Source organism: Podarcis cretensis, assembly GCF_951804945.1.
Source record: "Podarcis cretensis genome assembly, chromosome: 15".
Classification (NCBI taxonomy): Eukaryota; Metazoa; Chordata; class Lepidosauria; order Squamata; family Lacertidae; genus Podarcis; species Podarcis cretensis.
The window spans coordinates 39117573-39144927 of NC_137185.1; the positions used below are offsets into that span (position 1 = coordinate 39117573).

Consider the following 27355-nt stretch of genomic DNA (forward strand, 5'->3'; position numbering starts at 1 on the left):
TCATCAACTGACCTTAGGTATATGGACTAGATCAGGTGTGGGGAATCTTTGGCCCTCCAGATGTTATTGAACTACAACTCCCATGAGTCCTAGCTTGGCCAGTGGCCAGGCATGATCAGAGCACATCTGGAGGGCAAAAGATTCCCTACACCTTGACTACCTGGTTAAAATACTCAAAATTGGTCTGTGTGTAATGTGTAATTTCTGAAGGGCTGAACAGCTCCCAAAGGTTTATTATGTTTATATATGCTATACATTCTAAAACTTTAAGGGAAGGTTTCGTTTTCTTGCAAGTTGTAAGTACCATAGTAGTAGCAACACCTGCAGGGATTCTGAAAATATAGCTTTCCAAGAACTTGTTCTGAGTCAGCACGGACTCCAGGAAAGCTCAGTACTTTCTGATGAAGTCTGGCTAATTTTGGATGTACAGTATGCATTTGTAGAAATAAACTTGCATTTCTCATGCTTTTTATATTTAATACAGTGTGGTAGTTTCACTTTTATGCTCCTTTAAAGGTCAGTTTACCCCTTTTGAATGCCTGTTTTGGCATAATTGTAGGCTAGAATCACCAGAGACCGCAGATCTGCCCATGTCTACTGGGCAGCAAAGCAAGCTCCTGTGAAGTAAATGGAACTTCCTCCCAGATAAGGTGTGCACTGCTGACCCATTCCATTTCTCTCCAGGTCTTTAAGGGTTACTCTAACGGGTTGACGGAGGCGAAAGCTTTCCTGATTGGATGCTTTCGCGCGGGATGCTTCTGCGGGTCTCGTTCGCAAGACGTCAGCGACGGCTGGTGACGTCGCTCAGAGGCAAAAAAAAACCACCCCCCCCCAGACAAATCTTTCAGAACTCCCCTCATCCGGGAATGCTATAGCTGGCGAAACGCCTGTTTACGATAAGGCAGGGAGGAGGGGGCGTGTCTATGACAGGAAGGAGATGCGCAGGCGCACTGCTTTCTCAAGGGGACTAGGAGAGAATTAAGAGCCCTTAATGGCGGCGGCGCTGAGGAGACTGTTACACGGGGCGGAAGTGGAGCGGGCCCGGCCTGAGCCCGAGCCTCCTCCGCCACCGCCGTGGGGCGCGGAGGGGCGCAGGTGCCCGCGGCATCGCAGCGGCGGCGGCGGCGGCGGCAGCGAGAGAACGGTTCGGCCCGGCTATGACGGCTCTCAGGTAACGGCCGAGTCCTCCCTCCTCCCCCCTCCTTTTTATGAGGGTCTGTGACGTAGGCGCCCCCCCCCCGGTGTCCTCGAGGCTTGAGCGTCGCCACGTGCGCCTCTCATCTGTTACGTCTCCTCCGCTGCTTTGACCCCCTCGGGGAGGGAGGGGGAGCCAAAGCGGGGCGAGAGGGAAGGAAGACTGGTCCGCCCGGGCCGCCCCATCGCCGAAAGGAAAATGTGTGCTGGTTAATGCAGGGCAGATGCATTGGTTTTTCCTCGTTTCACGCTCAAACTGAACTAGGGACAGGCGACCTGGCTGGGTCCACATAAGGGAAAGAGGGGAGAGAAAAAGAATAACAATCCACTTGACACTAGTAAAATGGTAAGTCTTTTGTACTGTATAATTGTCTTCTCAATCGAGGCGATTTCCCCCTTCCCTGCCCCCCCCCTCTTACGTACTTAACAAATTTGATTTGCCCTGCACTACAGTCCAGAACAGATAAGTGTTATTGACAGTTCCTGCCCCTCGGGATTACAATCTAAATGGCATGGCACAAAAGGAAAAGAAGTTGGAAGGGAAGTGGAGGAGGAGGAGGGTGAGAAGCAAACCTGATGTCTGTAATAGTGATATTGGGTCTATGCTGCTTTCTGTCTCCTTTGAATTATGTGGGGTGTCCCATCCTGTCCCCTCGCAAGCTGTCATTTTAATACAGTGGTACCTCGGGTTACATACGCTTCAGGTTACATACACTTCAGGTTACACACTCCGCTAACCCAGAAATAGTACCTCGGGTTAAGAACTTTGCTTCAGGATAAGAACAGAAATCTGGGCCAAAATATTGGGAAATATTAGAAAAAGATGGAGACAATTGGAAATTGCAGAGTTTGGAGAAAATGAAGGATAAAGTGCGAGACTGGTTACATTACGCTCAGATTAAAGAAGTTTTTAAAAATGACAAAAAGCTAGGGTTCCAGGTGGAGAAATCGAAGTTGGAAACAGAATTGTTAGAGCCAAAAACTAAGGTTTTATCAAGAATGTATAACTTGCTGCTGAAATGGAACACACAAGACGAAATGGTTAAATCGGTTATGATAAAGTGGGCTCAAGACATTGGGCATAATATTATGTTTGAGGACTGGGAAAGGTTGTGGACCACTGGGCTGAACTTCACTGCATGTAATGCTTTGAAGGAAAATGTAATGAAAATGATATATAGATGGTACATGACCCCAGTTAAACTTGCCAAAATATACCATTTGTCTGATAATAAATGTTGGAAATGTAAAGAACATGAAGGAACATTCTTTCACCTCTGGTGGACTTGCCCTAGAGTGAAGGCCTTCTGGGAAATGATTTATAATGAGTTGAAAAAGGTATTTAAGTATACCTTTACTAAGAAACCAGAGGCCTTCCTTCTGGGCATTGTCGGCCAGAAGGTGTTAAAGAAGGACCGAACATTTTTTATGTATGCAACAACGGCAGCAAGGATACTCATTGCCAAGAGCTGGAAAACTCAAGATCTACCCACACTGGAAGAATGGCAGATGCAGCTGATGGACTATATGCAACTGGCCGAGATGACTGGCAGAATCCGAGACCTGGGAGAAGAGAGGGTTGAAGAAGACTGGAAGAAATTCAAGATTTATCTACAAAAGTATTGTAATTTGGTTGAATGCTAAGAAGGATGCTAGATCATAAATAATTGCCTACCACTGAATTAGATTGAACTTGATGATAAGTGAGATTGAGGGAAACATAAATTTGTGGAGAATAGATTAAATTAACTGAATAAAATTTAAGAATATAAACAAGATGATAAATTGCTGGAAAAAATTTACAATGATGTAAGTGGGAGTGGGAGACGCGAGGGAGTCCAAAGAAGTTCTGAAAAATGTGTTATGATCCATGTTATATTGTTTATTATTTTTGCATTTTGTATTTTAAAAAATCTCAATAAATATTTATAAAAAAAAAAAGAAATCTGGCTCCTGCGGTGCAGCGGCAGCAGGAGGCCCCATTAGCTAAAGTGGTGCTTCAGGTTAAGAACAGTTTCAGGTTAAGAACGGACCTTCGGAATGAATTAAGTACTTAACCTGAGGTACCACTGTACATTGGAGCCACTTGTGTGCGGGTGGGAGGACTGCAAAAACTGATTAACACTTTGTAAGGGCAGAGCTGTGCTATGGTGTGTGAAATTTGGCACAGAAACTGCTTTGGTCGTCCTGTATGATGGCCTTTGTCAGGAGACAGGGGCAATATGTCCTTGTTAATTCTCCTCAGCATCTCAGCAGCTTTCGATCCCATCGACCAAGATATCCTTAGGTGGCACTGCTTTGCGTCTGCTCTGGTCCTATTTGGATGATTGCTCCTAGAGGGTGTTGTTTGGGGAGTGCTTTTCAACCCCATGGAGCCTTCAGTAGAGTTCCTCGGGGCTCAATTTTCTCCCCCGTGCTATTTAACATCTACATGAGTGGGGTCATTTAGAGTTTTGGAATACTTTGTCAGCAATTTGCTGACGACACACAGCTCTACCTTTCCTTTACATCTGCAGATGAGTTAGTGGATGTATTGGACCGTTTTCTTGCCTTGATAATGAGAGCCAACAAATTGAAGCTCAATCCAAATAAGACTGAGGCACTGTTAATGGGTACCTCCCAACAGACTGGATGGTTGAGAGTTAGCCTGCTCTTAATGGGGTTACACTCCCTCTGAAGGAGCAGGTACACAGCTTGGGAGAACTCCTGGATCCTCTGCTGTTGTTTGAGGCTCTGGTGGCACGGAGTGCCTTCCATCAGCTTCAGCTGGTGACCCCGTTGGCCTCCTAACTTCTGCTGTCTATACTTTGATAACCTCTAGGCTGGGTTACTTAAAAGAGCTGCCTTTGAAGACTGTGGAAACTTCAGCTGCTGCAGAATTTGGCGGCCGTGTTGCTTACTGGGGCAACATGATTTGAGTGTATTACACCTATCCGAGCCTGACTGCTCTGACTGCCAATTAGCTTCTGGGCTCAATTCAGAGTCCTGGTTTTGACCTATAAAACCTTAAATGGCTCAGGACTGCACCTCAAGGACTGCCTCTTTGCATATAAACCACCCTGGACTCTGCATTCATCATCTGAGGTCCTTCTTCATGTGCCTTCTCCACAAGAGGTCCAGAGGGTGGCAACACAAGAACAGAACTTTTCTGTAGTGGCTCTCCATTTGTGGAATGCTCTCGCCAGGGAGGTTCGCATTATATATTTTAGGAGCTAGGCAAAAATGTTCCTCTTCAACCAGGCCCTTGGCTGATTAGTATTCCACAGCCTTTTAAATGTCTTTGTGGAAGGGGGGATTATTGCTTTTGTTTTAACTACTTACTTGTGTTTTTAGCTTGTATTTTATTCTTGTCGAACCTGGAGTGAGAAAAGTGCATAATGCACCAGTCCTATTTAGTTTGAAGATGTGGCTGAATCTGAAGCTATTCATTATATTCAGTTGAGGAGTGTATGGTATCCTTCAGAATCTTGATTTTGCTGGAATTGTGGGCTCCATTCCTGCCTTTCCTAGGCTGGAGTGGGAGGGATTGGCAACAAACAAGAGGCTGGCTTCGCATTACATATGAACAGCACTTGCTTTTTTCTCTCCTCTCCTCCCATGAGCAGTAAGCCAGGATTTGCTAGTGGTTTCTTGGGAGGGGAACAAACCAAAGACAATAGTTTGCATGTAATATGAAACCAGTCTCTGGTTTGTAATTTCCCTCCAGACTGAGAAAACAAGTAGGAATAATGGAGCAGTGATGAACGCATTCACATTAAACCTTAGTTTATTTGACCAGGAATATTTACGAACCAGGAAGCAAATGTTTTACCTGTAACCAGAGCGCAAGTCTCAGGCTTGCTATGACTTGTTCTCATAATGCTCAACTACCCTTTAGCATTGTATCTGAAGCAACCCCAAACCAAGCTAGTGTGCCCTTATTAAAATTTTAATTGGAGTTGTTAGCCTATCTTTACAGTATCATAATGATACAAAGGTGCTGTATAGGCTTAATTATGATCAATGCTTTGTATATGGTGTTAAAAAACCCAAAACTGAGAAATCATTTTGTTAACAGGTAGTTGCTACAAAGCTTTCTGGCAAGATTGACCTCTAATCTTGATTCCTTCCATTATTGTGTGTGATTCTTGTACAATGGCTATTTTGGGAAGACTGCTTTGTGTCTGTATTTAAAGCTACTTTGTCACAGCAACGCTTGCTGCATATAGGCCTTGGTTGCTGTAACTTTCTACAATAATGGGGAATATAATCACTGGAAATATGAATAGGTAGCCGTGTTGGTCTGCCATAGTCAAAACAAAAAAAAAAATTCCTTCCAGTAGCACCTTAAAGACCAACTAAGTTAGTTCTTGGTATGAGCTTTCGTGTGCATGCACACGAAAGCTCATACCAAGAACTAACTTAGTTGGTCTTTAAGGTGCTACTGGAAGGAATTTTTTTTTTTTGTTTTGGAAATATGAAGTTTTTCTCTGCTGGTTTGAGTATATTTTTCCCAACCCATATTCCTAGTTAGGTCATCTATACTGAGGAACTAAAGGTAAAGGGACTCTTGACCATTAGGTCCAGTCACTGACGACTCTGGGGTTGCAGCGCTCATCTCGCTTTATTGGCTGAGGGAGCCAGTGGAGGAACTATGACTTAATAAAATAGTGAATTGTATTTGGGGTATCTCAAGTACTGCAAAAGGAAGCCAGCATGAAATACAACCGTGCAGTTTTATCCACAGATTTGTATGTTGCTGTTTAATTACCAAGCTCTGATTACCTCCAGGTTCTACTCCTGCCGTTCTTTGTATGTAGGAATGCATTTGAAAGCTATCCAGAAACTGCACTACATTCAAAATACATTTGCTAGGTTACTAACTAGGAGTGGATGTTGGAAACCCAATTTGCCAGAGCTCAGCTGGCTTACAGTCTGTTTTTGAACACAAAAGTGCTGATGTTTAAAAGCCCAACATAGCATGTGACTGTATTCTTGAGTGAACATCTTCTGCCATATCAAGATACCTATATACAGAGATCTTCCCCAGATGAGGTTCTCCAGTTGCCTCTGCTATCTTAAGCGAAATGGGATGGCAACAGTGGAGGTTACAGTGCCAAGCTTGTGGCTCATCTAGTGTCAATGTTGATGTCTTTTAGGAACATAGGACGCTCCTTTATACAGAGTCATGCCATTTGCCCTTCTAGCTTAGTACTTTTCACTGACTGGCATTGGCTTTGCAGCATTTAGGTCAGCAAATGTTTTCAGCCCTCCCTCCCTGGCAATACCAAGGATTGAACCTATGACCTCCTGCATGCAAAGCAGATTCTTTACCACTAAGCTTCCACTTTTTAGGGGCAAAGCAAAGTCCATCTTATTTTCCCAAACCTTTAACCTCAAAGGTATTTTATATCTGCTGGGATTGCTATTAATACTGTATATTATTGTTCACTGTTTTATTGCTGTTTGCTTTTGTGTATCTTGTGAAGTCTTGTAAACTGCCATGGAAAAAATAAATTTAAGGATTATACAAAAATGTGCTAATATTTTGGGATTTTTGTACTTGGGACACCTTTGAGGGGGTAGCTAAGCTTGCTTGACCCAACTTAATGCCATAGCCATAATAATATATTGGAATTTTTAATGATTTTTTTTAGCTTTCACTTAAAAACAAAATGTATCAAGAGGTGTACAAGTAAGCTTTTCTGTAATTGCTCACTGAGATGTGAATATGCTCCTGCCTTCCAATGTTCTGGTGAGTGAATAAAGAATTATTGGAAATGAGAGTCAGGCCCTTATTTTAAAATTTTATAGAACCATTGGGGTTCCTGCAACAAAACATTGTCATATGAACAGTCTGTTCTGGTTCAAGTCATACCATTCCTGCAACTGTCAGTTAGCATTCTGTGCACTGAAGCTGCTAGGTTTTCTTTTTTTCTTTAAAAACTTGAATTTCTTCATTTGTGTAGACTTTTTTCATCCTTGTCCCTGGGAATATTAAAAACAAAGTTTCTTAATGTGAACCAGAAATTGCTTTTTTGGACAATGATACGATTCTGTCTACTATTTTTATATCTATACAGTGGTGCCTCGCAAGACGAAATTAATTCATTCCGCAAGTTGTTTCGTCTTGCGGTTTTTTCGTCTTGCGGAGCGCGGATTCCCTGGGTATTAACGGTTGTAAGAAAAAGGAAACAAACTCGCAAGACGTTTCCGTCTTGCAAAGCAAGCCCATAGGGAAAATCGTCTTGCGAAGCAACTCAAAAAACGAAAAACCCTTTTGTCTTGCGCGTTTTTCGTCTTACGAGGCATTCGTCTTGCGAGGTACCACTGTATACCGTAAATGCAAACAGCACTGTAAGAAGAATGATTTCTGTCTCAACCACAGTAGAGCAGAAAAATTATAGCAGCCTGGCAGCTGCTATTTGCATTGACATCTAGTTTGACCCTGAATTTGAAGTTAGAATTGCATCATTCCCTGCATACTAACCGGTGCCTGAAATAAGGTTTGTTACTCTTTAAACTGCACCATTCACCACAAATTTTTAGTCAGGTTCAACTTGCCTCTCCACTGGGGCTTGGCTGATAAGACTATCTAAGAGGCTGGCCCAGCTGCTTATTAGAAGAACTGGGCTTTACAGTCGTACCTCAGAAGTTGAACAGAATCCGTTCTAGAAGTCAGTGTGACTTCCGAAATGTTCGACTTCCAAAGCGCGGCTTCTGATTGGCTGATGTTCAGCTTCCAAAAGAATGTTCACTTCCGGTTTTTGATCATTTGGGAGCTGGAACATTCAACTCACAAGGTGTTTGGGAGCCAAGGTACGACTGTATTTGCAAGAGAAAGAAGGAAGCAAAACCTCCTATTACCAGAAGTCTGCTGAATTTAGCTCTGTTGCCATGGATTGGCAGAAAATAATTTTTGACTATGCATAGGTCTGTTGAAACCCTCATTAACAGTTTCTACATTCAGAGTCCTTTTAGGCTACATACAATATTTCAAGGAACTAGAAGATTCTAAGATTTTGATACATTTTCAAGACATGTTGATGATTTTCAGGAAGTGAATATCTTGTTTCTTTCTTTAGGAGCACCCCCCTTATCATGGATATGGTTCGCATTACTGGAATTCATCTTCCAGAACTCCCTACCCAAGCCCATATTCTGTTGGACCAGAGCTCCAAGGCCAGGTATAGTCGTAGGACAATTTGTCTGAGAAGTGGTGTCTCATGGAAATATTTGGTTATTGAATACAGAGTGGATGGCACTCCAATGTTAAAATAATGTTAAAGTTATTTTCATACTGACAAGTGGTGATCATAATAAGGCTTACTACTTGTGGAAGACCTTGTAAACTAGTTGTACCATCCTGTGTAGCTGTAGCATCCGGGTGTGAAAAGCCATGACCCATCATGTTGCAGTGATGAAGGAGGACCTTTACACATGTTCCCGTGCCTTACACAGCAGCCTGTAAAGCTCATTAGATGACCTGTCTCAGATTTCCCACTAAAAGATCTGTCATACAACAGTGTAGTCTGTTCAGAATAATAATGATACAAGGCTGTTTGCTCTGTACAGAACAAGTTCTTCCTTATCCAAAGTACCCGTGTGGTTCTAATAAACCCTTCAGTTGGTTCAAAAACATCTTGTTCCATTTGCTACTAAAGGGAGCATTGCTGGAGACTGGTGATATCCTCGGAAGCAACTATATCTTAGTTTTCCTCAAACATTTATTTTCCATTTGGATTAAACAAGTGGGCCTGATTTTAGTACAGATCTGAGGCTATAATATAGATGAGCATTGTGTCATTTAAGATGGGAAGGGTTTAAGGTGAAGTTTGGACATAGGCAAGAATTTAAACCAGGGTCTTAGTCACTACTTTATACCAATTCTCAACCTAGCCAACCACATCAGCTTGTTAATAAGAATAAAACCATGCTGCCCCAACTGCCACATTAAGTTCTTTGGAGGATGAGCAGGGTGCATTTTTAATACATTTTAAAAAGCAGAACTTGCTTCAGAGCTGCAGAACGTGTGAGTTGAAAGCAACGAAACCAAAATAGGTGGGAAATTGTTTCCAAAACGGTTATGCAAGCAAGAAATTGGATGATTGCAGAGAAAAAATGCAACAGTGTGCAATCTCTTGCAAGTAAGTGTTGTTCAAACATTTCCAGAAATCACTGATGGAAATATGGCAAATCTCTTCTCAGAGGCACTAAAACTTCTAATATATTCCCACTAGAGGGCACTTGGTGGTTTACTATCTCTTCGGCAGGGCAACCATTTCACATTTATTGAGTACTGCAACTCTTCAAGGCAGAGTACCAGGAGATGAGGTTCCATCCTTTTGGGTTTACAATATGAATAAGAGAGCTGTGGATTCATTAAGCCCAGATAACAAACCCTATGAAAATGTGTGATCTAAATGACCAGGAATGCAGACTTCTCAGGATCTCTCGGCACTTGGCAGAAATCTGACAGCCAATTTTCGTGTTGCTTAGGTAAGCAGAGTCTGTACTAGCCGCTGTTGGAATAATATGGCTGCCTTGCCTGGTTCCAAAGGGAATTCTTGATGTTGAGGGATGCAACAAATTCTGCATTGAAACAGGATTGTGCATAGCAGGGCCCACACAGCATTCTATGCTACCTGTAACTGAAGGCCTGCATGGTCAAGAAAAAGCTCAGTGGATGTGGCTTCTACATTCACTGCAGAAATGACACCTACTGAGCTTTATTTGATAAAAAATAAAGGAACCATCTTTGGCCCAGGAATTGATAGCATAACTAGCTCTTGTCCAGGAGTTCCTGAGACATAATACTTGATTTGCTGTGCACTCAAGGTTGGTTTTAAATAAGTTACCCTCTTATCTTCTAGGGAATTGATCCTTCCTACACAAATGGTGTTTATGGCACTCCATACTCTACTTCTGGGACTGGACCACCATATTCCAATATCCCACAATCAAATGCCTACTATTCCTCAGGGCATCCTCATGCACCATATTCCACAGAGTCTCCCAATGTACATAGATCACCATCACCAGCTTCTAACTGGAACTACCCACCACCAGACTGCCCAGCTGAAGGTTCCATGGTGAGGAGGCAAATGCCAGGATATTCTCCTCCACAGGTAAGGATGTAGTGTGGGCTGGTGACATAATCTCATATAACTGATTGGCTGCATCCTTCTACCATTGACATACTATTAAAGTATTCTTGTCTTTAACATTCAGACCTTAATCTGTTATGCCAGATGCTTATATAATCATCTCTTAAAGCTCCAAAACCTATAAGTTACTGTTTTTCCTGGTAACTACTGTATTTTTCGCTCTATAAGATGCACCAGACCATAAGACACACCTAGTTTTTGGAGAAGGAAAACAAGAAAAAAAATATTCTGAATCCCAGAAACCAGAACAGCAAGAGGGATCACTGCGCAGCAAAAACAGCAATCCCTCTTGCTGTTCTGGCTTCTGGGATAGCTGTGCATACACATTTCCCCTTACTTTTTAGGAGGGAAAAAGTGCATCTTACAGAGCGAAAAATACGGTATCTCCATTCCAATCCTTTGTAAGCTTATTCGGAGTTCCTGAGGTGATGGGCCTTCCTTCCTGGCATTCATGTCTTAAGTTACAGCTTAGTTTGTACTTTCAGTATCCAGCATGATCAGATACTTTTTAAATTAATCTCTATTTGCAAATTCCCTGCACAGGACAATACTACAGTTTAGTAAATACAGTGATACCTCGGTTCTCGAACGTAATCCGTTCCAGAAGACCGTTCAAGTTCCAAAACATTTGACAACTGAAGCGCAAAGGGCTGTCTGCATATTCAATTGAGAAAACTGAAAAATATGCACCAGAAGCCATTCAAGTTATGAAGTGCGTTTGAAAACCAAAGCATTTTCTTCCAGGTTTTCGGCGTTTAGGTTTTGAAATGTTCGTCAACGGAGACGCTTGAGAACCGAGGTACCACTGTATTGTGAAAAGCTACATATTCTTGCTGATATAGTGGTGGAGGGGAGCAGGGGCTTGGCTAGGTGTCATATAGGCACAAACGGCGCTGTCTACACCCAGTGCCCAAACAATATTCCCTAGCCTGTCTTCAGTTTGGAACTGGTTAGAGAAGCAGGGTTTCCCTCCCATCGTTTTATTGTACCCTCTGAAGCTCAGCCCAACTACAAGGACATTCCCTGCCTTTATTCATCAGCTCTAAGTTGGAGACACAAGGCTTGAGTTTTTCTCGCCACCCTCACCCAAAAGTGTGAACTCTTGCCTTGACAAGCAGAATTGTGGATCCCTGCTTCTGCAGTTAACTGCCAGCCTAGTCTTATTTGGTGGGTCTCAACATTTAATTAATCAATGTGTTCTCATAGGCTATATGAAGAAACCATATCTCATTTTTCCTTCGGCCTGCAGACACCAAACTTTCCAGTCCCACCCTATCCGTATGGCGACTGCAATCACAGCATTCCACAACAGAGGCCCCCGCCTCCACCTCAGCCAAGACTTCAGGATACAAACTGGAGACCTCCTCTCCAGTATGGAATGCATCCTCCGTATGGTTGGTCTCCTTCATCAACAGGACATGGGAATCAATATGTTGCAGAATCCTCTCCTCCATGGCCTCCTAGTGGAGTATCTGCTCCACATGCTCCAAATAACAATGCAAAGGTAATTTTTGAGGGGAGGCAATCTCTCCCCAATGCTTGTCCTCTGTTCATTGTTGGGAAGCTTTTTGTATCAATGGCTATTATATAAAATCTGCTTCCTAACTAAAGAAACAAATAAGTTTATCATCAGTATTAGCTTATTTAATGGGTTGTCTTTTGAATAAATTTGTATGTGGGTAAAAGTATGGCTGTAGAAAACAGGATTCTTTGTTTTTAGATCAAAATGTATTGTAGCAAGCATCATATTTAGAAGAGCCAATTCTGCCTAAGTGTGAGCGAAGAGAAAATATCTCTTAGGATGATGCCTGCCACCTGCAGTTTTTAAGGCATCTGTATTTGGGCAGTGGGGAGAGAAATGGTGCCCAGTTAATTGGCACTGTTTTGGTCAATTCATAGGCTTTTTTAAATCTGATTTTTTTTTATCTGATTATGTTGTAGCCCAGTTCTGGACCTCCGGAACGAATTAAGTACGTAACCAGAGGTACCACTGTAATGAGAAGTTTTCCCAGCTAAAGTTCTTCTTGAAACAACATTCTCTGACCAAACCCATAAAACCATAAAGTTTCAAATTTTATGAAATTCAACTAAGAGTGCTCCACAGGGTGGATGCTGCCACCACAAAGATCCTACTCCTTATTGCCACCCATTAGGCTTCACATAGTTGAGGAATACAGAGTAGGGCTGATGGAACAGATATGAAGGGAATCACCCTGGAAGAAGGTGGTTCTTAAGGTGCATACATCTCATACCTTTCAGGCCTTCATACATGAACAAATCTTGAAGTTCTGGCATCCTTTGCTTAATGCAAGTAGTGAAGGAATAATTTGGTGCTGTTATATTAAGCTTATGTTCATTTCTGTAGATCACCTTCCACCTCTAGCAAAGCCTAAAGTGGTAGGTGCTAGCTTAGTCCAACTCCACCTTGATAAGCCATCTGAAACGGGAATATAACTTTCTCCTCTGGTGTATCTTAAGCTTGAAACCCACAGGCAAGCTTTCCAGCCCTTAACCCTCCCAGTGTACTTGCTTATAGGCATACAGATGTGATCTTTTGTCTGTTTCCCAGAGCTGTGAATTGCTACCTGGACCTTCTTGGAAGGGCTGTGTTTTCCCCCTTTGCTTGTTATTGTAAGGTACACAAGAACAGTCTACATCATTATCCCCTGGCCAACTTGTACCCTTGTTCCTTTTATCAGCCAATGGATTTTCTCAGCTAGGACATAGGCCCTCTTATGCTTCTGTAGACATAGCATAGACAGATTTAGTTTGCATTTTCAGTAGGATAGGAGCAATTTCCCGCTTGGCTACTGAAGCCACCCTTCATTAATTACAGGAGTTGGCAACTTTCAGTCCATGAGCTGCATGCAGCCTCTTGGTCATTTCTTTAAGGTCCCACTTCCTTGCTGCTGAGCTGTTTCTTGCTATTCAGTTGAGAGAGAAAAAACCTCAAGAGCTTGGTCTGCCAAGTATCTAGTATTCTTTTCCCCCCTTTTGGAACTGCTTATGGGTTGCAGGGCCTATGCAGGTCACCTGGGATTCAAGTTATTATGTCATTCCACATTGTGATGTCAATCTGACAGGCTCAAAGTGCAAGTCCTGTCCCTAGTGTCTTTCAGTGCTTGGACCTTTTTGCACTGACATCCTGAGCATGCAGACCTTACTGATAAACACAGAGGCAGCCTGGCAGTATTGGCAGCCCAAGGATCTGTGTGGACAGCACCTTTGCGGCAGGATGTGGGGTAATGGGATTGTTAGAGTTGGACACCATGCTGAAGGCTCTTGTTTTCTTCTTTAGGACTCTTATAACCAATTGGAGCAAGGAAGTAACCAGCAGGGCTACTTTTCTGAAGCCAATAACCTGCCTTCTGGGACCATGAATGACTACAAGCCGGCACAGTTTGATACTAAGCCATCTGCTTCCAACCCCAAAGTGCAGTATAGTGCGCAGCCCCAGCTGTATGATAATGTACATAGGAAACCATCTGTGATTGCCGACCATGGACCAGGATCTAAAACCAGTATTCAGACTCCATCAGAGATACCAGATGTGCCATCAGGCATACAGAAGGTTATGCAAGTTATGGAGGGCGTTGAGCAGTTGGAGGAGGAGGTGGACGAATTTGTAGGGAAAAAGACAGACAAGGACTACTGGCTGCTGGAGGAAATGCTGACCAAGAAGTTGTTGGAGCTGGACTCTGTGGAGACGGGTGGTCAGGACAATGTACGGCAGGCAAGGAAAGAGGCCGTTCACAGAATCCAGGCCATACTGGAAGAACTGGAAAGAAAGGGGCTTTAATGTAGGTAATAATCCTCAGGCCTCCAGTCTTTGAATGCCCAGAGATATCTAGCTTTGTCCGATTCTCAGCCCTCTTTACCACCCAAAGCAATAAGTGGGGACTTGCATTTTAATTTTAAAGTAACACCACTGGTTAGTTGGTTGTGACTAAATGACAATTTCAGACCCAAAGTCTTGGTGATCCTACCAATGAATGCAGGAGAAGGGATGAAGTGCTGACCCTGGTGACTGAAGACTTCAGCTATAGCAGCCTCGATGGATATTGCCACATTTTTCCAGCCGCAGAAGGAAAACACTCAAGTAAAAGACATTTTGGTACCAGAGCGTGCATCTCTGAAGAGATCTCTTGGAACACCAAGGACTTCAGCTGCTCAAGTAACATGCCAAAATTTGTAAGGTACAAAGACTTTTCAGTCACAACCCAGCACCAGTAAAACCAAGACTTCGTCTCCCTAGCTGCTGCTCTTGTGTATTATTTCCGCCTTCCTCACTCCTTGCCATATAAATTGTGTAGTGTTTGGTAACTTTTTGGGTACTTTCTGTTAAAGTGCAACCATACAGTATGGCAGCCAAAACCAATAGATGTTTTATGCTATGTTTTCTCCTTTATCATGCAGATATAATCCACACTGCTTTTTCATGAGGTAGGCAGAAGGAAGTGCTTTGATCATTGCAAATAAGAGACTGACTGTAGGAACTGTGGGCCGGAGGCATTTCAGGACAATTGTACTTAATTGTGATGTCACTTCATATGTTGCAGTTTTTTGTATTCCACTTTTAATCTTGTAACTGATTCCGTATGATCAACTCTATAGGTGGCAGGAAAGGCTACTGCTGTGAATCTTTTAACTCCTCACAAAGTGGTTGTTGCTCCAAACATAAGAAATAAACCACTTAGTTTTAAAACATACACTTATTGCAAGGCATCATCAAGTAAGAACAGTATTGGTGTATCAGATCATTAAAAATGATGAATTGGGTATTAAATGAATTGTGCAGTGTTCTGTTTTGAGTGACGAATTTTATGAGCGAATGCCTGTCTGTATAAATGAGAGGGGCATATATAATGGCACAATGGGATTATACCCTGGATACACTAAAGTTGTTTCCTGTGGCATGATGCTTGGGACGTCTTTCTTAAGAGAAAGTATGGCCTGGTTTTTAATACTTGGCTACTGAATGGTATTGTCTATGAATTTGTGTAGTCCTCCATAATGCCCAGTTGCACCATTGGCTGTCTTGGCAGTGAGTTTGTGAAGTGTCAGAATATTATGTTTAGATTTGTTGGGTTTTATTTCAAAAGGTTGCACCACCTTTCTTCTATAAGTAGTGTTTGAGGGGACACAAATTTGTATGTGGCCTTGGTAACACCAGCATCATGAAAAACCATCAGGTAAGCAGTGTGGGTGGCAAGAGATCGAGACAAGCTGTTTAAAGGAGAGTAGGAGGTGCTTCAGAGAGCAGGTTGCCAAACTGCTCTCTGAAGTGCCACCCGCCCTCATTTAAAAGGGATTGGGTGAGCTGTGAGAGGACAGTTGACAGGGTTGGTCAGGTGTGTGTGGGAAAGGGGGTTTGGCAAGCGGGGGCATCAAGCCCTAGTGTATACATAAATATGTTAGCAACTTGAAGCTTTTACTACGAGGAAGTACAATAAGTGGTGTTAGTGATATGCAAAGATGTTGATGTATAATGATGGTGCTAAAATGAGCTGTGCTTGTTCTTACTGCTTCTAGATGTTGGGTTAGAGCAGGCATGGGAGAACCTCGGACCTATGGGCCGGATTAGGCCAGCTGGGTTCCTAATTTGCCTGCAAGGTTGTTTTCCTTACCAGGCCCACAACTGGTGTCAGTTCCGGGGCAAGAAAAGTCATGGTTGCAAAGGAACCATTGGGAGTGGTAGAATCATTTCTCTGCAAGCAGGGCTTACAGCTGGTGCCAAATTTAAATTTAGTGCTGAATGCAAGCCTCCTGAAGGTGGCAGCTCCCATTAAGAGTCACTTTGGTGTACTAGGAAAAGAAGTTTTGGAAAAGCTTCAGAAATCACCAAAGTCTTCAAAAACCTCAACTGTTCCCCCAGCCACCCACCCACCACACAGAAATTGCAAACCCCTCCCCAACTGTTGCAAACCCCTCCCCAACTGTTCCCCCAGGCACCCACCACACAGAAATTCAAACCCAGAATTTTTTTAAAAAATAAACAACATGGCCCAATGGTCACAGAAAATCAGAAAAATGCAGAAAAAACCCCCACAAGCTCCCAGATTCTTGCAAACCCCTCCCCAACTGTTCCCCCAGCCACCCACCACACAGAAATTCAAACCCAGAATTTTTTTAAAAAATAAACAACATGGCCCAATGGTCACAGAAAATCAGAAATTTTTTTTTTAAAAAAACCCCACAAGCTCCCAGATTCTTGCAAACCCCTCCTCAACTGTTCCTCCAGCCACCCACCACACAGAAATTCAAACCCAGAATTTTTTTTAAAAAAACAGCAGACTGGCCCAATGGTCACCAAAAATCAGAAAAATGCAGAAAAAAAACACAAGCTCCCAGATTCTTGCAAACCCCCCCCCCCCAACACCAAGTCCTTGAATTCCAAACACCCCAATCCAAAAACCCCCAAAAAAGTTTTAAAAGTTTAACTTACCAAATGGATGCAAAAGAAGTTTTGGAAAAGCTTCAAAAATCAGCAACTCCAAAAATCACCACTCCATTGGGAGTGGTAGAATCATTTCTCTGCAAGCAGGGCTTACAGCTGGTGCCAAATTTAAATTTAGTGCTGAATGCAAGCCTCCTGAAGGTGGCAGCTCCCATTAAGAGTCACTTTGGTGTACTAGGAAAAGAAGTTTTGGAAAAGCTTCAGAAATCACCAAAGTCTTCAAAAACCTCAACTGTTCCCCCAGCCACCCACCCACCACACAGAAATTGCAAACCCCTCCCCAACTGTTGCAAACCCCTCCCCAACTGTTCCCCCAGCCCCTCCCCAACTGTTGCAAACCCCTCCCCAACTGTTCCCCCAGGCACCCACCACACAGAAATTCAAACCCAGAATTTTTTTAAAAAATAAACAACATGGCCCAATGGTCACAGAAAATCAGAAAAATGCAGAAAAAACCCCCACAAGCTCCCAGATTCTTGCAAACCCCTCCCCAACTGTTCCCCCAGCCACCCACCACACAGAAATTCAAACCCAGAATTTTTTTAAAAAATAAACAACATGGCCCAATGGTCACAGAAAATCAGAAATTTTTTTTTTAAAAAACCCCACAAGCTCCCAGATTCTTGCAAACCCCTCCTCAACTGTTCCTCCAGCCACCCACCACACAGAAATTCAAACCCAGAATTTTTTTTAAAAAAACAGCAGACTGGCCCAATGGTCACCAAAAATCAGAAAAATGCAGAAAAAAAACACAAGCTCCCAGATTCTTGCAAACCCCCCCCCCAACACCAAGTCCTTGAATTCCAAACACCCCAATCCAAAAACCCCCAAAAAAGTTTTAAAAGTTTAACTTACCAAATGGATGCAAAAGAAGTTTTGGAAAAGCTTCAAAAATCAGCAAAGTCCTCAAAAACCTGAAAAAAGGCTACCAAACCGCGTGCTATCAGTTGCTCCTCGAAGTCAAGTCGCAACTGCACCTCTTCAAGCAATGCACCCTTGGTTTTAATGGTTTTAAGACAAAGGAAACAAAATTGCTAGACGTTTTCGTCTTGCGAAGCAAGCCCATAGGGAAATTCGTCTTGCGAAGCAACTCGAAAAACGGAAAACCCTTTCGTCTAGCGAGTTTTTCGTCTTGCGAGGCATTCGTCTTGCGGGGCACCACTGTAGTCACGATATGTATGCCTCTTAAAACAATTTTTGAGAAACAAGAGTGGGGAAATGCTAATGTACTTGTGTACTGCTTGCGGGTTTCCTATGGGCATCTGGAGAGCCACTATGGGATTACACTACTACACGAGATAGATGTTTGGTTTAATTCAGCATTTCTCTTATTTTCTTGTACTATTGATACAAATTTGCAACTTTATAATTCCAGGTTGTAGCCCATGCTAGACCCATTGAAATTATGAGTAGCTTAAGTCAATAAGTCAATTGATTTGAGTGGGTCTATTCAGAATTGGACTAGCATGGAATACAATAATCCTTTGTGGACTTACTGTTGTGTGATGTGGTTTATGAGTATGTGTTACGTAAAACATTGTCTTAAATATCTTGCACTAGCTGATGGGTCAAACGATCATTTTTTCAACCAACACTTCATTGCAGTCCGTTTATAACTCTGCTGAGACTGTTGAGTGGAAAGATTGTGCAGGGTCATGCAATTCACAGACTTGATTCTAACAAACTGAAAGAGCAGCAGGGTTGCCAAAAACTGGTCTGAGACTGATTTGTTTTGAAAGTCATGAGCCTTTGTGAATGAATGGATGGCAGTGAACATCTTAGCACTAACTGGTACCTTTTATGCAACAGCCCTGTTGCAGTAACCCTAAGTGGCAGTACATGAAAATTGTGCATTGTTGGCTGGTCTTCAGTTCCTTGTAAACAAGGGTTTTATGACATCATTTACATCAATTCCATGCCAGTATGTATTAGCACAATGAGTTTGCCACTCATTGAATTTCTGTCAAGTAAATACCCATCTTGCCTTTGGGTGTGTGTGGAAAGAAAATGGATTTATTTCCTGCCTTTCCTCTCAATAACTCAAGGTGGCTAACAAGGGAAAACCATAAATCAGCAGTGTAAAACAGCTTACAATGGCCTTCCCCCACTTGGTGCCCTCTAGATGTCTCGGAATACAGCTTTCATCAACACACTCAGTGAGATTATAATAAAGGATATAGCAGACCATGAGAGAAGAGATGAGATGGGCTTCCATTGGGAGTTCCAAAGTCTAAGTGCAACTACAGAAAAAAGCCCCCGCCTTGTTCACAACTAAGCCTGTTTCTGGGAATGCTGGGAACGCAGTTGCCTTTAACTGCAAACTAAATCTCCTTTCTCCTCTGTCCCTGGTTGGGATACACAAGAGGGCATCTGAAGATAATCTCAAAAGGTAAGGTGGCCCTTTGAATATCCCAGTCCTAAATAGTTCAGACCTTTAAAGCTTTTTACCAGCACTTTTCACTAATGTCCAGAAACATATAGGAAGCCAGTGCAGCTGCTGGACAAGGGAATTACATGCTCCCTATTTGTAGCTCCTGTTAACAGCTTGGCTGCCACATTCTGTGTGTATGTGTGTGTGTGTGCGCGCGCATACACACACACACACATATATAAAGTTTTCCATTTTAACAATCCAATAAAAACCACATTAAAACATTCCAAATTATGATACAATCAAAAAAGCCAGATATTCAATGCCAAATTACCGTTATATATCTCACATTCTGGACAAGTTATTTCTGAGCATACTTCAAAGGCTCTATGTAGAGCGAACTGCGGTAATCCAGATGTGATGTAACTAAGGCATCTGTCATTGCCATGGCCAGATCTGAAGGCTGTTTATCTCCTGCCTCCATGTTGCAAAATAATGTAACCACTGCTTGTAAATGTTGCTCTTTAAGAAGCCTTTGGCTGATCTAGAAGATGTGAGGTACAAATATGTTTCCTTTCCCCCTGTAGCTCCTACTTCTTAATACCCCTGTTATTCACTTATCTGGACGTGAAGTGTATGTATACTCTCAAGTCACCAGCCACTGCACAAACATTTTAGAAATCAACCTGTGGTGAAGGACAAAATCTAGCATCCCATGTTGATCAAGCGATTCACAAGACTGAGTGGCAGATGCAACTTTAGATAGGATGCATCGGAAGAAAAAATACAATGGAAGAAAAAAATGGGCATCTTTTTGAGTATATCTGCCACTTTGGTCTTGGACACTAAGAATCACAAGTTGGGCAAATATGTTTTTTGCTGAGTAATAGTTCCAGTATTTTAACTGAGAGGGCAGATCCTTAGTATTCTCCATCTCCTCAGAGTATTGTGAAAGAACGATGTCAATCAACATTTGATGAGCTCCTTTCATACTGCATCATGGTGTGGTACGCTGGTTTGACATCAACTGACAGGGAGTGCCTACTGAGGGTGGTGAATACAGCACAAGATATTATGGGCTATCCCGTGAATCCGCTGGATGACATCACGGAAGAACATTGCTTCAGGAGAGTGAGGAAAATTCTCAGGAATGATTCACACCCTGGCCGGCACTTTCTTGATCTCCTACCTTTGAGCAGAAAATTTAGAAACATGATTAGTCTCACCAACAGGGTAAAGAACGGATTCTATCCGTGGGATGTTAGGCTGCTGAATGAAAAGATAACAACAGGGCAACTGACTTTTGGGTTTGGTGGGTGTGCGTCAGTAAACGAGGGGAATTAAGACTAAGAGAGCTGAGTGGGGGGTGCTCGTGTAATCTCACTGTATACAAGTTGTAAAAGTGACAATAAAGTATTTCAATTTCAATTCTGCTTTCCTAAATTGAGGTGGGGTTTTACAATAATAAAAAGTAGACCAGCAACTTGAAATCGTAATTTTTATTACAGAGAGACAGAATACCACAGCCTACAGAGGGATGAGGAATTGTTGGTCCTCCAGATGTTGGACTCCAGCTTACATCAGCCCCAAGCAGTGTTGCCAGAGGCCAGGAATGATGGGCGTGTAGTCCAACAGTTGGAGGACCAAAAGTTCCCCACCCAGCCTAGTCAGAAGGCAGTATCGCTGAATTTCAATGCAACTCTGGCACTACTTATGCCAACTTTGAAACACAATTTAAGTACAATTATGTTTTACGTACAAGACTCCAGCCAGAGACTCAGAGGGATGTATACTATGGAGACAAGTTTGCCTAGCTACCTATTTTTAACTTGCTGCTTTGCCCTTGACAACCTGTAGAACTCTCCAGACCGGGAAAGTAACTATCCGCATTAGGGTGCTTTAAATTGGGAAAACACCTCAACAGTTCTCCTCTTTGCTTCAGTCACCTAGACTAGTTAATCCCCATATGGTAATGAGCTGAGCTGAGAGTTTTCAACATCTGCCCCCTGGATATGTGTGTGTGTGTGTGCGTGTGTGCGTGTGACTTGTGCTTGAGAGTTTCCACACTCTCTTTAGTCTTGGTCTCACCTTTCGCTGGCAAGAGGCCAATGGAGGGTTGGCCAAGAACAAATGCAGCTTTTCAGGCCCAAAAAGACTAGCTACCTTTGTCCAAGGAAGGGCTAGAACATTCCCTCTGTCCAGTTATTCTACTCCCCAGGTTCAATTTAGTCCAGTCACTAGGAAGGGAAATGTTCAGAGCTCTGCTACTAAGACTTGTGTGTGGTGATGGTAGAGGCAGGCAGTGAGCAGTTGCGATTGGGCTTAATTCCACCCAACTGCATTAGAAACATCTTGTACATGCAAAGGTAGAAGAAAGGTTGTATACAACTGCTACTCTCTACCTAAGTTAGCCATGTACAGTGGTACCTCGGGTTACATACGCTTCAGGTTACAGACTCCGCTAACCCAGAAATAGTGCTTCAGGTTAAGAACTTTGCTTCAGGATGAGAACAGAAATCATGCTCCGGCGGCAGCAGGAGGCCCCATTAGCTAAAGTAGTGCTTCAGGTAAAGAACAGCTTCAGGTTAAGAACAGACCTCTGGAATGAATTAAGTACTTAACCCGAGGTTACTACAAGTATGACCAGTGTTGGATACAATCATATATCAATATGTATATATATTTTAATGTATCACACCTTAAATAAAACTAATGTGTCCATTTTGTTGACTATTTCTGATAATTTCAAATAATCTTCTAATGGAGGATGTGTGTCCATGTGGTCCCTGATAATATCCACCTTTCTGAATTTCAGAGCCCCCTTTATATGCCAAGGATGCAGATTAGCTGGAGTTGGGTTCTATCCCCAAGATATCAGGAGCTCATGAAAAATTTCTGTATAGGCAATACGTAATAGTCTGATTAGCCATTAACTCTTTTCTGTCTTTGCAGATAAGGTCCAACACAGTTGTCATTGGTAGGACTTTGGGCAGAGACGAGACGGTAAAATGTTCTATTTTTAGATGGGTTGTGAATTGTCTTGTGTTTGGAAAAGGAAGATTAGCATCAAATTGCAAAGCATTTCTTTCTAAAATGGGCTCCACGGATCAGAAATAACAATGTGTGGTGCAAGCTGTATTTGTCAGCAGTTTAAAGTATATGAAGGGTCAACAATGAGGTAACTAACTGAATGCAGTTATTTTTTTGAAACTTTGAGGGAATTTCCTAAGAGAAGGGTGGTGGTGATATTAGGGATTATGCTGATGTTGGACCAAACCTGTTTTAGCCTATCTGTTCTTGTCAACAGATTGTGGGTGTTGGTACCTTAATCCTGTCATACCTCTATAGCTCAGACTAAGCCCTGATGGCAAGAACCAGACTTTGCCTCTGACTCCCAAACTGTCCTAAATTTAGGGAAATAGGCTATAACCCTTCTCCAAATTTGCATCTCTGATTTGGGATGGAGCTTTGATTTTCCACACCAGGCCAATAAATTCTACCTGAAAGCCTATGACAGTACATGAAAGCAACAGCTGCACACCATTCCAACATTCCACAAAAATGGGGATGTGATTGCAACATCTCACTTTCCACACTAAAATTATTGCCTAGGCTTCTCCCTTGATGCCATGTTACAGAATGTGGTTCTCTGCCTGCTGTATTGGTTTACTTGGAAACAAATGCCTTACTGCGGCATTCAGATTACACATGGGTTAGTGTTAGGGTAAGGAGAAATTTGATTCAGATCATATTTAAAGATGACTCTACCAAATCTGCACAAAACCAAAACAGAGCCATCCTCTGACATTCACACCTATTCAAATTTTGTAATGTATGTCTCCAACCAACCAATGTTTATAAAAATGCCTTTATTAGAGGAAACTGCATTAAAATGGATATGTTTAGGAGAATTTTGCACTAAAATGATACCAGTTTCACAAGGATTTCTTTCTTTCTTTAGCAAATTGCTGCAGAAATGTGGAAACCGAATTTAAGATGGGAAAAATGTGAAACTGACAGATCCTTCCATCCCTACTTATGTGCAAACAATCATGCAAGGGAGAACAGGGCCATGCAGCTAGGCCCCACCCTTTCCAAAGTATGACCATCATCCATCCTATTTACAGCTCTGCACAAGTATAAGGGCAAAGGTCCAAAATGCAATCAGGGCCCCTCTATGAGTAAAGGAGACATTCTGTCACAGACCTTTGCCCTGAAAGTCATAGAAGGCTGTAAACTTGATGGCGATATGCCAGAGGACACACACGTTCCTTGTCCATTTGAATGCCCTCAAATGGTTCCTGTCTTCCATGGATTTAAAAACTCAGCAAGTGAGATGTTCTTTTCGTCAAGCAAAGGAAAACAGACCTGCTGGTTCACCCCAAAGGCTATTCTGTTCCCACAATGGCCAGTTTTGGGGAAGCCAATAACCAACATATAAGTGAAAAGCCCTCTCACAATTGGGGGGGGGGGCATAACTGTCCTATGCTCCCAACAATTCGCAATGTACCTCTGAAGCTGTAATGAACTGGTTTGGACACAATACTAAACCATGAAAAAGCCTGTTCTTAGGCCAAGGAGGTAAAGAAACTCAATATGAGAACTAATTGGCCGAAATATTCTGAAATTTTAGAACAAGAAGGTGGTGAACTTAAACTACAAAGTTATGAGAAAATAAAGTCCAAGGTACGGGATTGGCTCCATTATTTTCAAATAATGGAGGCCTACAAACAAGACAGGAAAATTGGTTTCCAGGTGGAGAAATCGAAATTAGAAACAGAACTGTTAGAACCCAATACTAAGAATTTATCAAGAATGTATAACTTGCTGTTGAAGTGGAATACAATAGATGAGACAGTGAAGCCAGCTATGATTAGATGGGCACAAGACATAGGTCATGACATTATGTTTGCTGACTGGGAGCAGTTATGGACCACAGGTATTAAATTCACGGCATGTAATGCCCTACGAGAAAACTGATTTACAGGTGGTACATGACCCCAGTCAAGCTTGCGAAGATTTATCATTTGCCCAATAACAAATGTTGGAAATGTAAAGAGACTGAAGGTACCTTCTTTCACCTTTGGTGGACCTGCCCAAAGATTAAGGCCTTCTGGGAAATGATTTATAATGAGATTAAGAAAGTGCTTAAGTGCACCTTTCACAAGAAACCAGAGGCATTTCTCTTGGGTATGGTCGGCCAGTTGGTGCCGAAGAAGGATAAGAACTTCTTTTTGTACGCTACTACGGCAGCAAGGATTCTCCTAGCAAAGTATTGGAAGACACAAGAGTTACCCACGCTGGAGGAATGGCAGGCAAAAGTGATCGACTTTATGGGATTGGCAGAAATGACCGGCAGAATCCGCGACCAAGAGAAAGAGACTGTGGAAGAAGATTGGAAGAAGTTTAAAATATATCTTAAGAGTTATTATAAAATTGAGGAGTGCTAAAATGCTGAGGGAGAGGAAGACGTAGAATTGCAGCGGTAAATTGTGTTTAGTTTAGGGGGAAATTGAAAAGGAGAATGAATTTATATTTAATTGGCTAAGAAGGGTTGCTGAACAATTGTTAAAATAAAGGATGCAAAAAGGGGAAGGCATGGGGAAGTCCGGGAAAAGAGGTTTATGGAAATAAGGTAAAGAAATTATGATTTTTTGTGTTTGTTTTTATGTTGTTTTTGTGTTTGTTAAAAATTGGAAATTAATAAAAATTTTATTAAAAGAAAAAGCCTGTTCTTATCTCCCTCCTCTAGAGTAACTTCTAGGAAGCAGTCAAGGTATCTACTAATGTTTTCAACTGAGTGCAGTTTATTTTGTCTAACTGGGTCCAACTGTGGTTAGTTTTAACGAAGATTTAGCTGAAACAAGTAGGACCAGAAATCACATTTTGTTACAACAAACCAGTGTACATTAATCATTTTGTCCTGGTTCGGATGAAAGGATAAAATGTGGTTAGCTGAAAATAGAGATGTTCCAGCTCTCTTCCTTGAAGCACTGAAAGGGAAGTGGAATACACAAGTCTAAGTGTCAGTCACATTATGTTTGTTTAGTATTAGGACTGCTCAGTTTCTATGTATAATAGCAGGCTGTGCATACACATGCATTTTATGTATAACAGTGCAGAAGTGGGGAACCTGCAGTCAGTCCTCCAGCTGTTGGGGCTCCAGTTCTGATCAACCCCAGCAGTCTCATCAACATTTGGAGGGCCAAATGTCCCCCTCCCTGGCCCATGCCAGAGACAAGATGCCCAGCCTCACAAAGACTTAAGTGAGTCAAATCCTGCACCCAAGTCTAGCAGCTCTTACAATCAGCATTTTAACAATGAATTGTCCAAAGGGCAAAAATCTAGGACCGGAATTTCTGGAAGCAGAAGTATAGGTTGTCTTTGGGTAACAGGACTTGTTGGTTATCGAACTTCCCCAGTTCCATATGGTTGTATGCTAATTTTGTGCTGATGCAGCCCTCTGCATTGTTTCAGCTGTCAATTGCTTGTATTTGTATTTTATTGCTTTTAATTTGTGAACTGCCCAGGGGAGAATGATTAACTGGATGATATATAAAGGTAAAGGTAAAGGTACCCCTGCCCGTACGGGCCAGTCTTGACAGACTCTGGGGTTGTGCGCCCATCTCACTTAAGAGGCCAGGGGCCAGCGCTGTCCGGAGACACTTCCGGGTCACGTGGCCAGCGTGACATCGCTGCTCTGGCGAGCCAGAGCCGCACACGGAAACGCCGTTTACCTTCCCGCTGGTAAGCGGTCCCTATTTATCTACTTGCACCTGGAGGTGCTTTCGAACTGCTAGGTTGGCAGGCGCTGGGATCGAGCAGTGGGAGCGCACCCCGCCGCAGGGATTCGAACCGCCGACCTTTCGATCGGCAAGCCCTAGGCGCTGAGGCTTTAACCCACAGCGCCACCTGCGTCCCTGGATGATATATACCCCCCCATAAAAATGTTGCCCTGAGCTTGTTGGAGGGAAGGATATACCGTATGTTTTGCTCTATAAGACTCACTTTTTCCCCTCCTAAAAAGTAGGGAAAATGTGTGTGCATCTTATGGAGCGAATGTAGGCTGCACAGCTATCCCAGAAGCCAGAACAGCAAGAGGGATTGCTGCTTTCACTGCGCAGCGATCCCTCTTGCTGTTCTGGCTTCTGAGATTCAGAATATTTTTTTCTTGTTTTCCTCCCCCCAAAACTAGGTGCGTCTTGTGGTCTGGTGCGTCTTATAGAGCGAAAAATACGGTAAACATAAGACTGAAGTCCTTTACGCACTTCCTGGGAGTAAAGTTTATTGAATGAAGAACAACAATTGCAGAACACAGCAGCTTCCCAGATGTCTATGCTCCAGAAGCAGGATGGGACCATAACAGCACTCTGCCACTTGTGAACGCCAACAACCAATATTCAGAAGCACCAATACAAGAGGTAACACACAGCCATGACTATGCAGCCATCGACAGCTTTATTGTCCATAAATTTGTATAATCTTCTTTCAAAGCCATCTAAGTTGGTGGTTGTCACTAAACTCCATAGTTTTAACAATGTGCTGTATGAAGAACTGCTTCCTTCTGCCAGTCCTAAATGACTCTCAGTTCTAGTATTAAGAAAAGAACACTATATCCTTTTCCACTAAAAACCAGTAACAGGGAAAATACACAGTTTACTGTCCCTTTTGCCATTTATTCTTAAGGCTCTTGGTGGCTAGGTTCTACCTGAGTATGTCTCTCTATGTCAGGGACTGGGGATCACAAGTTGGGAGTGTTATTTCGTGCGCAGGTCCTCCCGAGGGCTTCCCCATAAGCGCCACAGGACCTGGGTTCAAATCCCCACCTGGTCGGGTTACCTCGCAGGGTTGTCTGTGAGGGTCACTGCGCCACCTTGAGCTCCTGGGGGTAACAAAGGCGGGGGGGTCTTCAGACGACCCGTCTAGCCACGGCGAGAGCGGCCTTGGGCCTCCTCTCGCGTTCTCCTCCTCCTCCTCCTCCTCCTAGCAACCCTGTGAGGTAGCGCGGCGGGCCGAGGGGGGCGCGCAGCCTGCTCGCCGGGCGAAGGGAGGCTCTGAGCGCGGGGCTCCTCCGCGGCCTCTCACAGACACCCGAGGGCGGAGGCGGGGCCTCGCTTTCTCCGAAGAGCCTCCCCCGCCGGGCGCTGCCGAGGTGCGAGGCCCCTCAAGGCTCGCGGCGGAAGGCGG

General features: G+C 43.0%; 1 protein-coding gene and 2 long non-coding RNA genes across 4 annotated transcripts; 1 reads left to right on the forward strand and 2 right to left on the reverse strand.

Annotated features, from left to right (window-relative positions):
- The first annotated feature begins 843 nt into the window (after positions 1 to 843).
- On the forward strand, positions 844 to 14594 carry BAG4 (BAG cochaperone 4). 2 transcript variants are annotated; one of them, XM_079955139.1, is made up of 5 exons: positions 844 to 1171; positions 8259 to 8360; positions 10047 to 10301; positions 11590 to 11844; positions 13639 to 14594. In XM_079955139.1, the coding sequence occupies exons 1-5, from the start codon at positions 992 to 994 to the stop codon at positions 14137 to 14139; spliced, it is 1293 nt and encodes a 430-aa protein (XP_079811265.1). In that variant the 5' UTR covers positions 844 to 991; the 3' UTR covers positions 14140 to 14594. The 2 variants fall into 2 exon arrangements, with proteins under 2 accessions (XP_079811265.1, XP_079811266.1); XM_079955140.1 differs by lacking the exon at positions 844 to 1171 and adding an exon at positions 1316 to 1540.
- Positions 6967 to 27352, reverse strand: LOC307203979. The gene is made up of 2 exons (XR_013833412.1): positions 27008 to 27352; positions 6967 to 7161 (listed from the first exon to the last, which is right to left on the reverse strand). It is a non-coding gene; the product is annotated as an uncharacterized lncRNA (long non-coding RNA).
- Positions 24953 to 26971, reverse strand: LOC307204040. The gene is made up of 2 exons (XR_013833483.1): positions 26877 to 26971; positions 24953 to 25161 (listed from the first exon to the last, which is right to left on the reverse strand). It is a non-coding gene; the product is annotated as an uncharacterized lncRNA (long non-coding RNA).
- Positions 27353 to 27355: the final 3 nt, after the last annotated feature.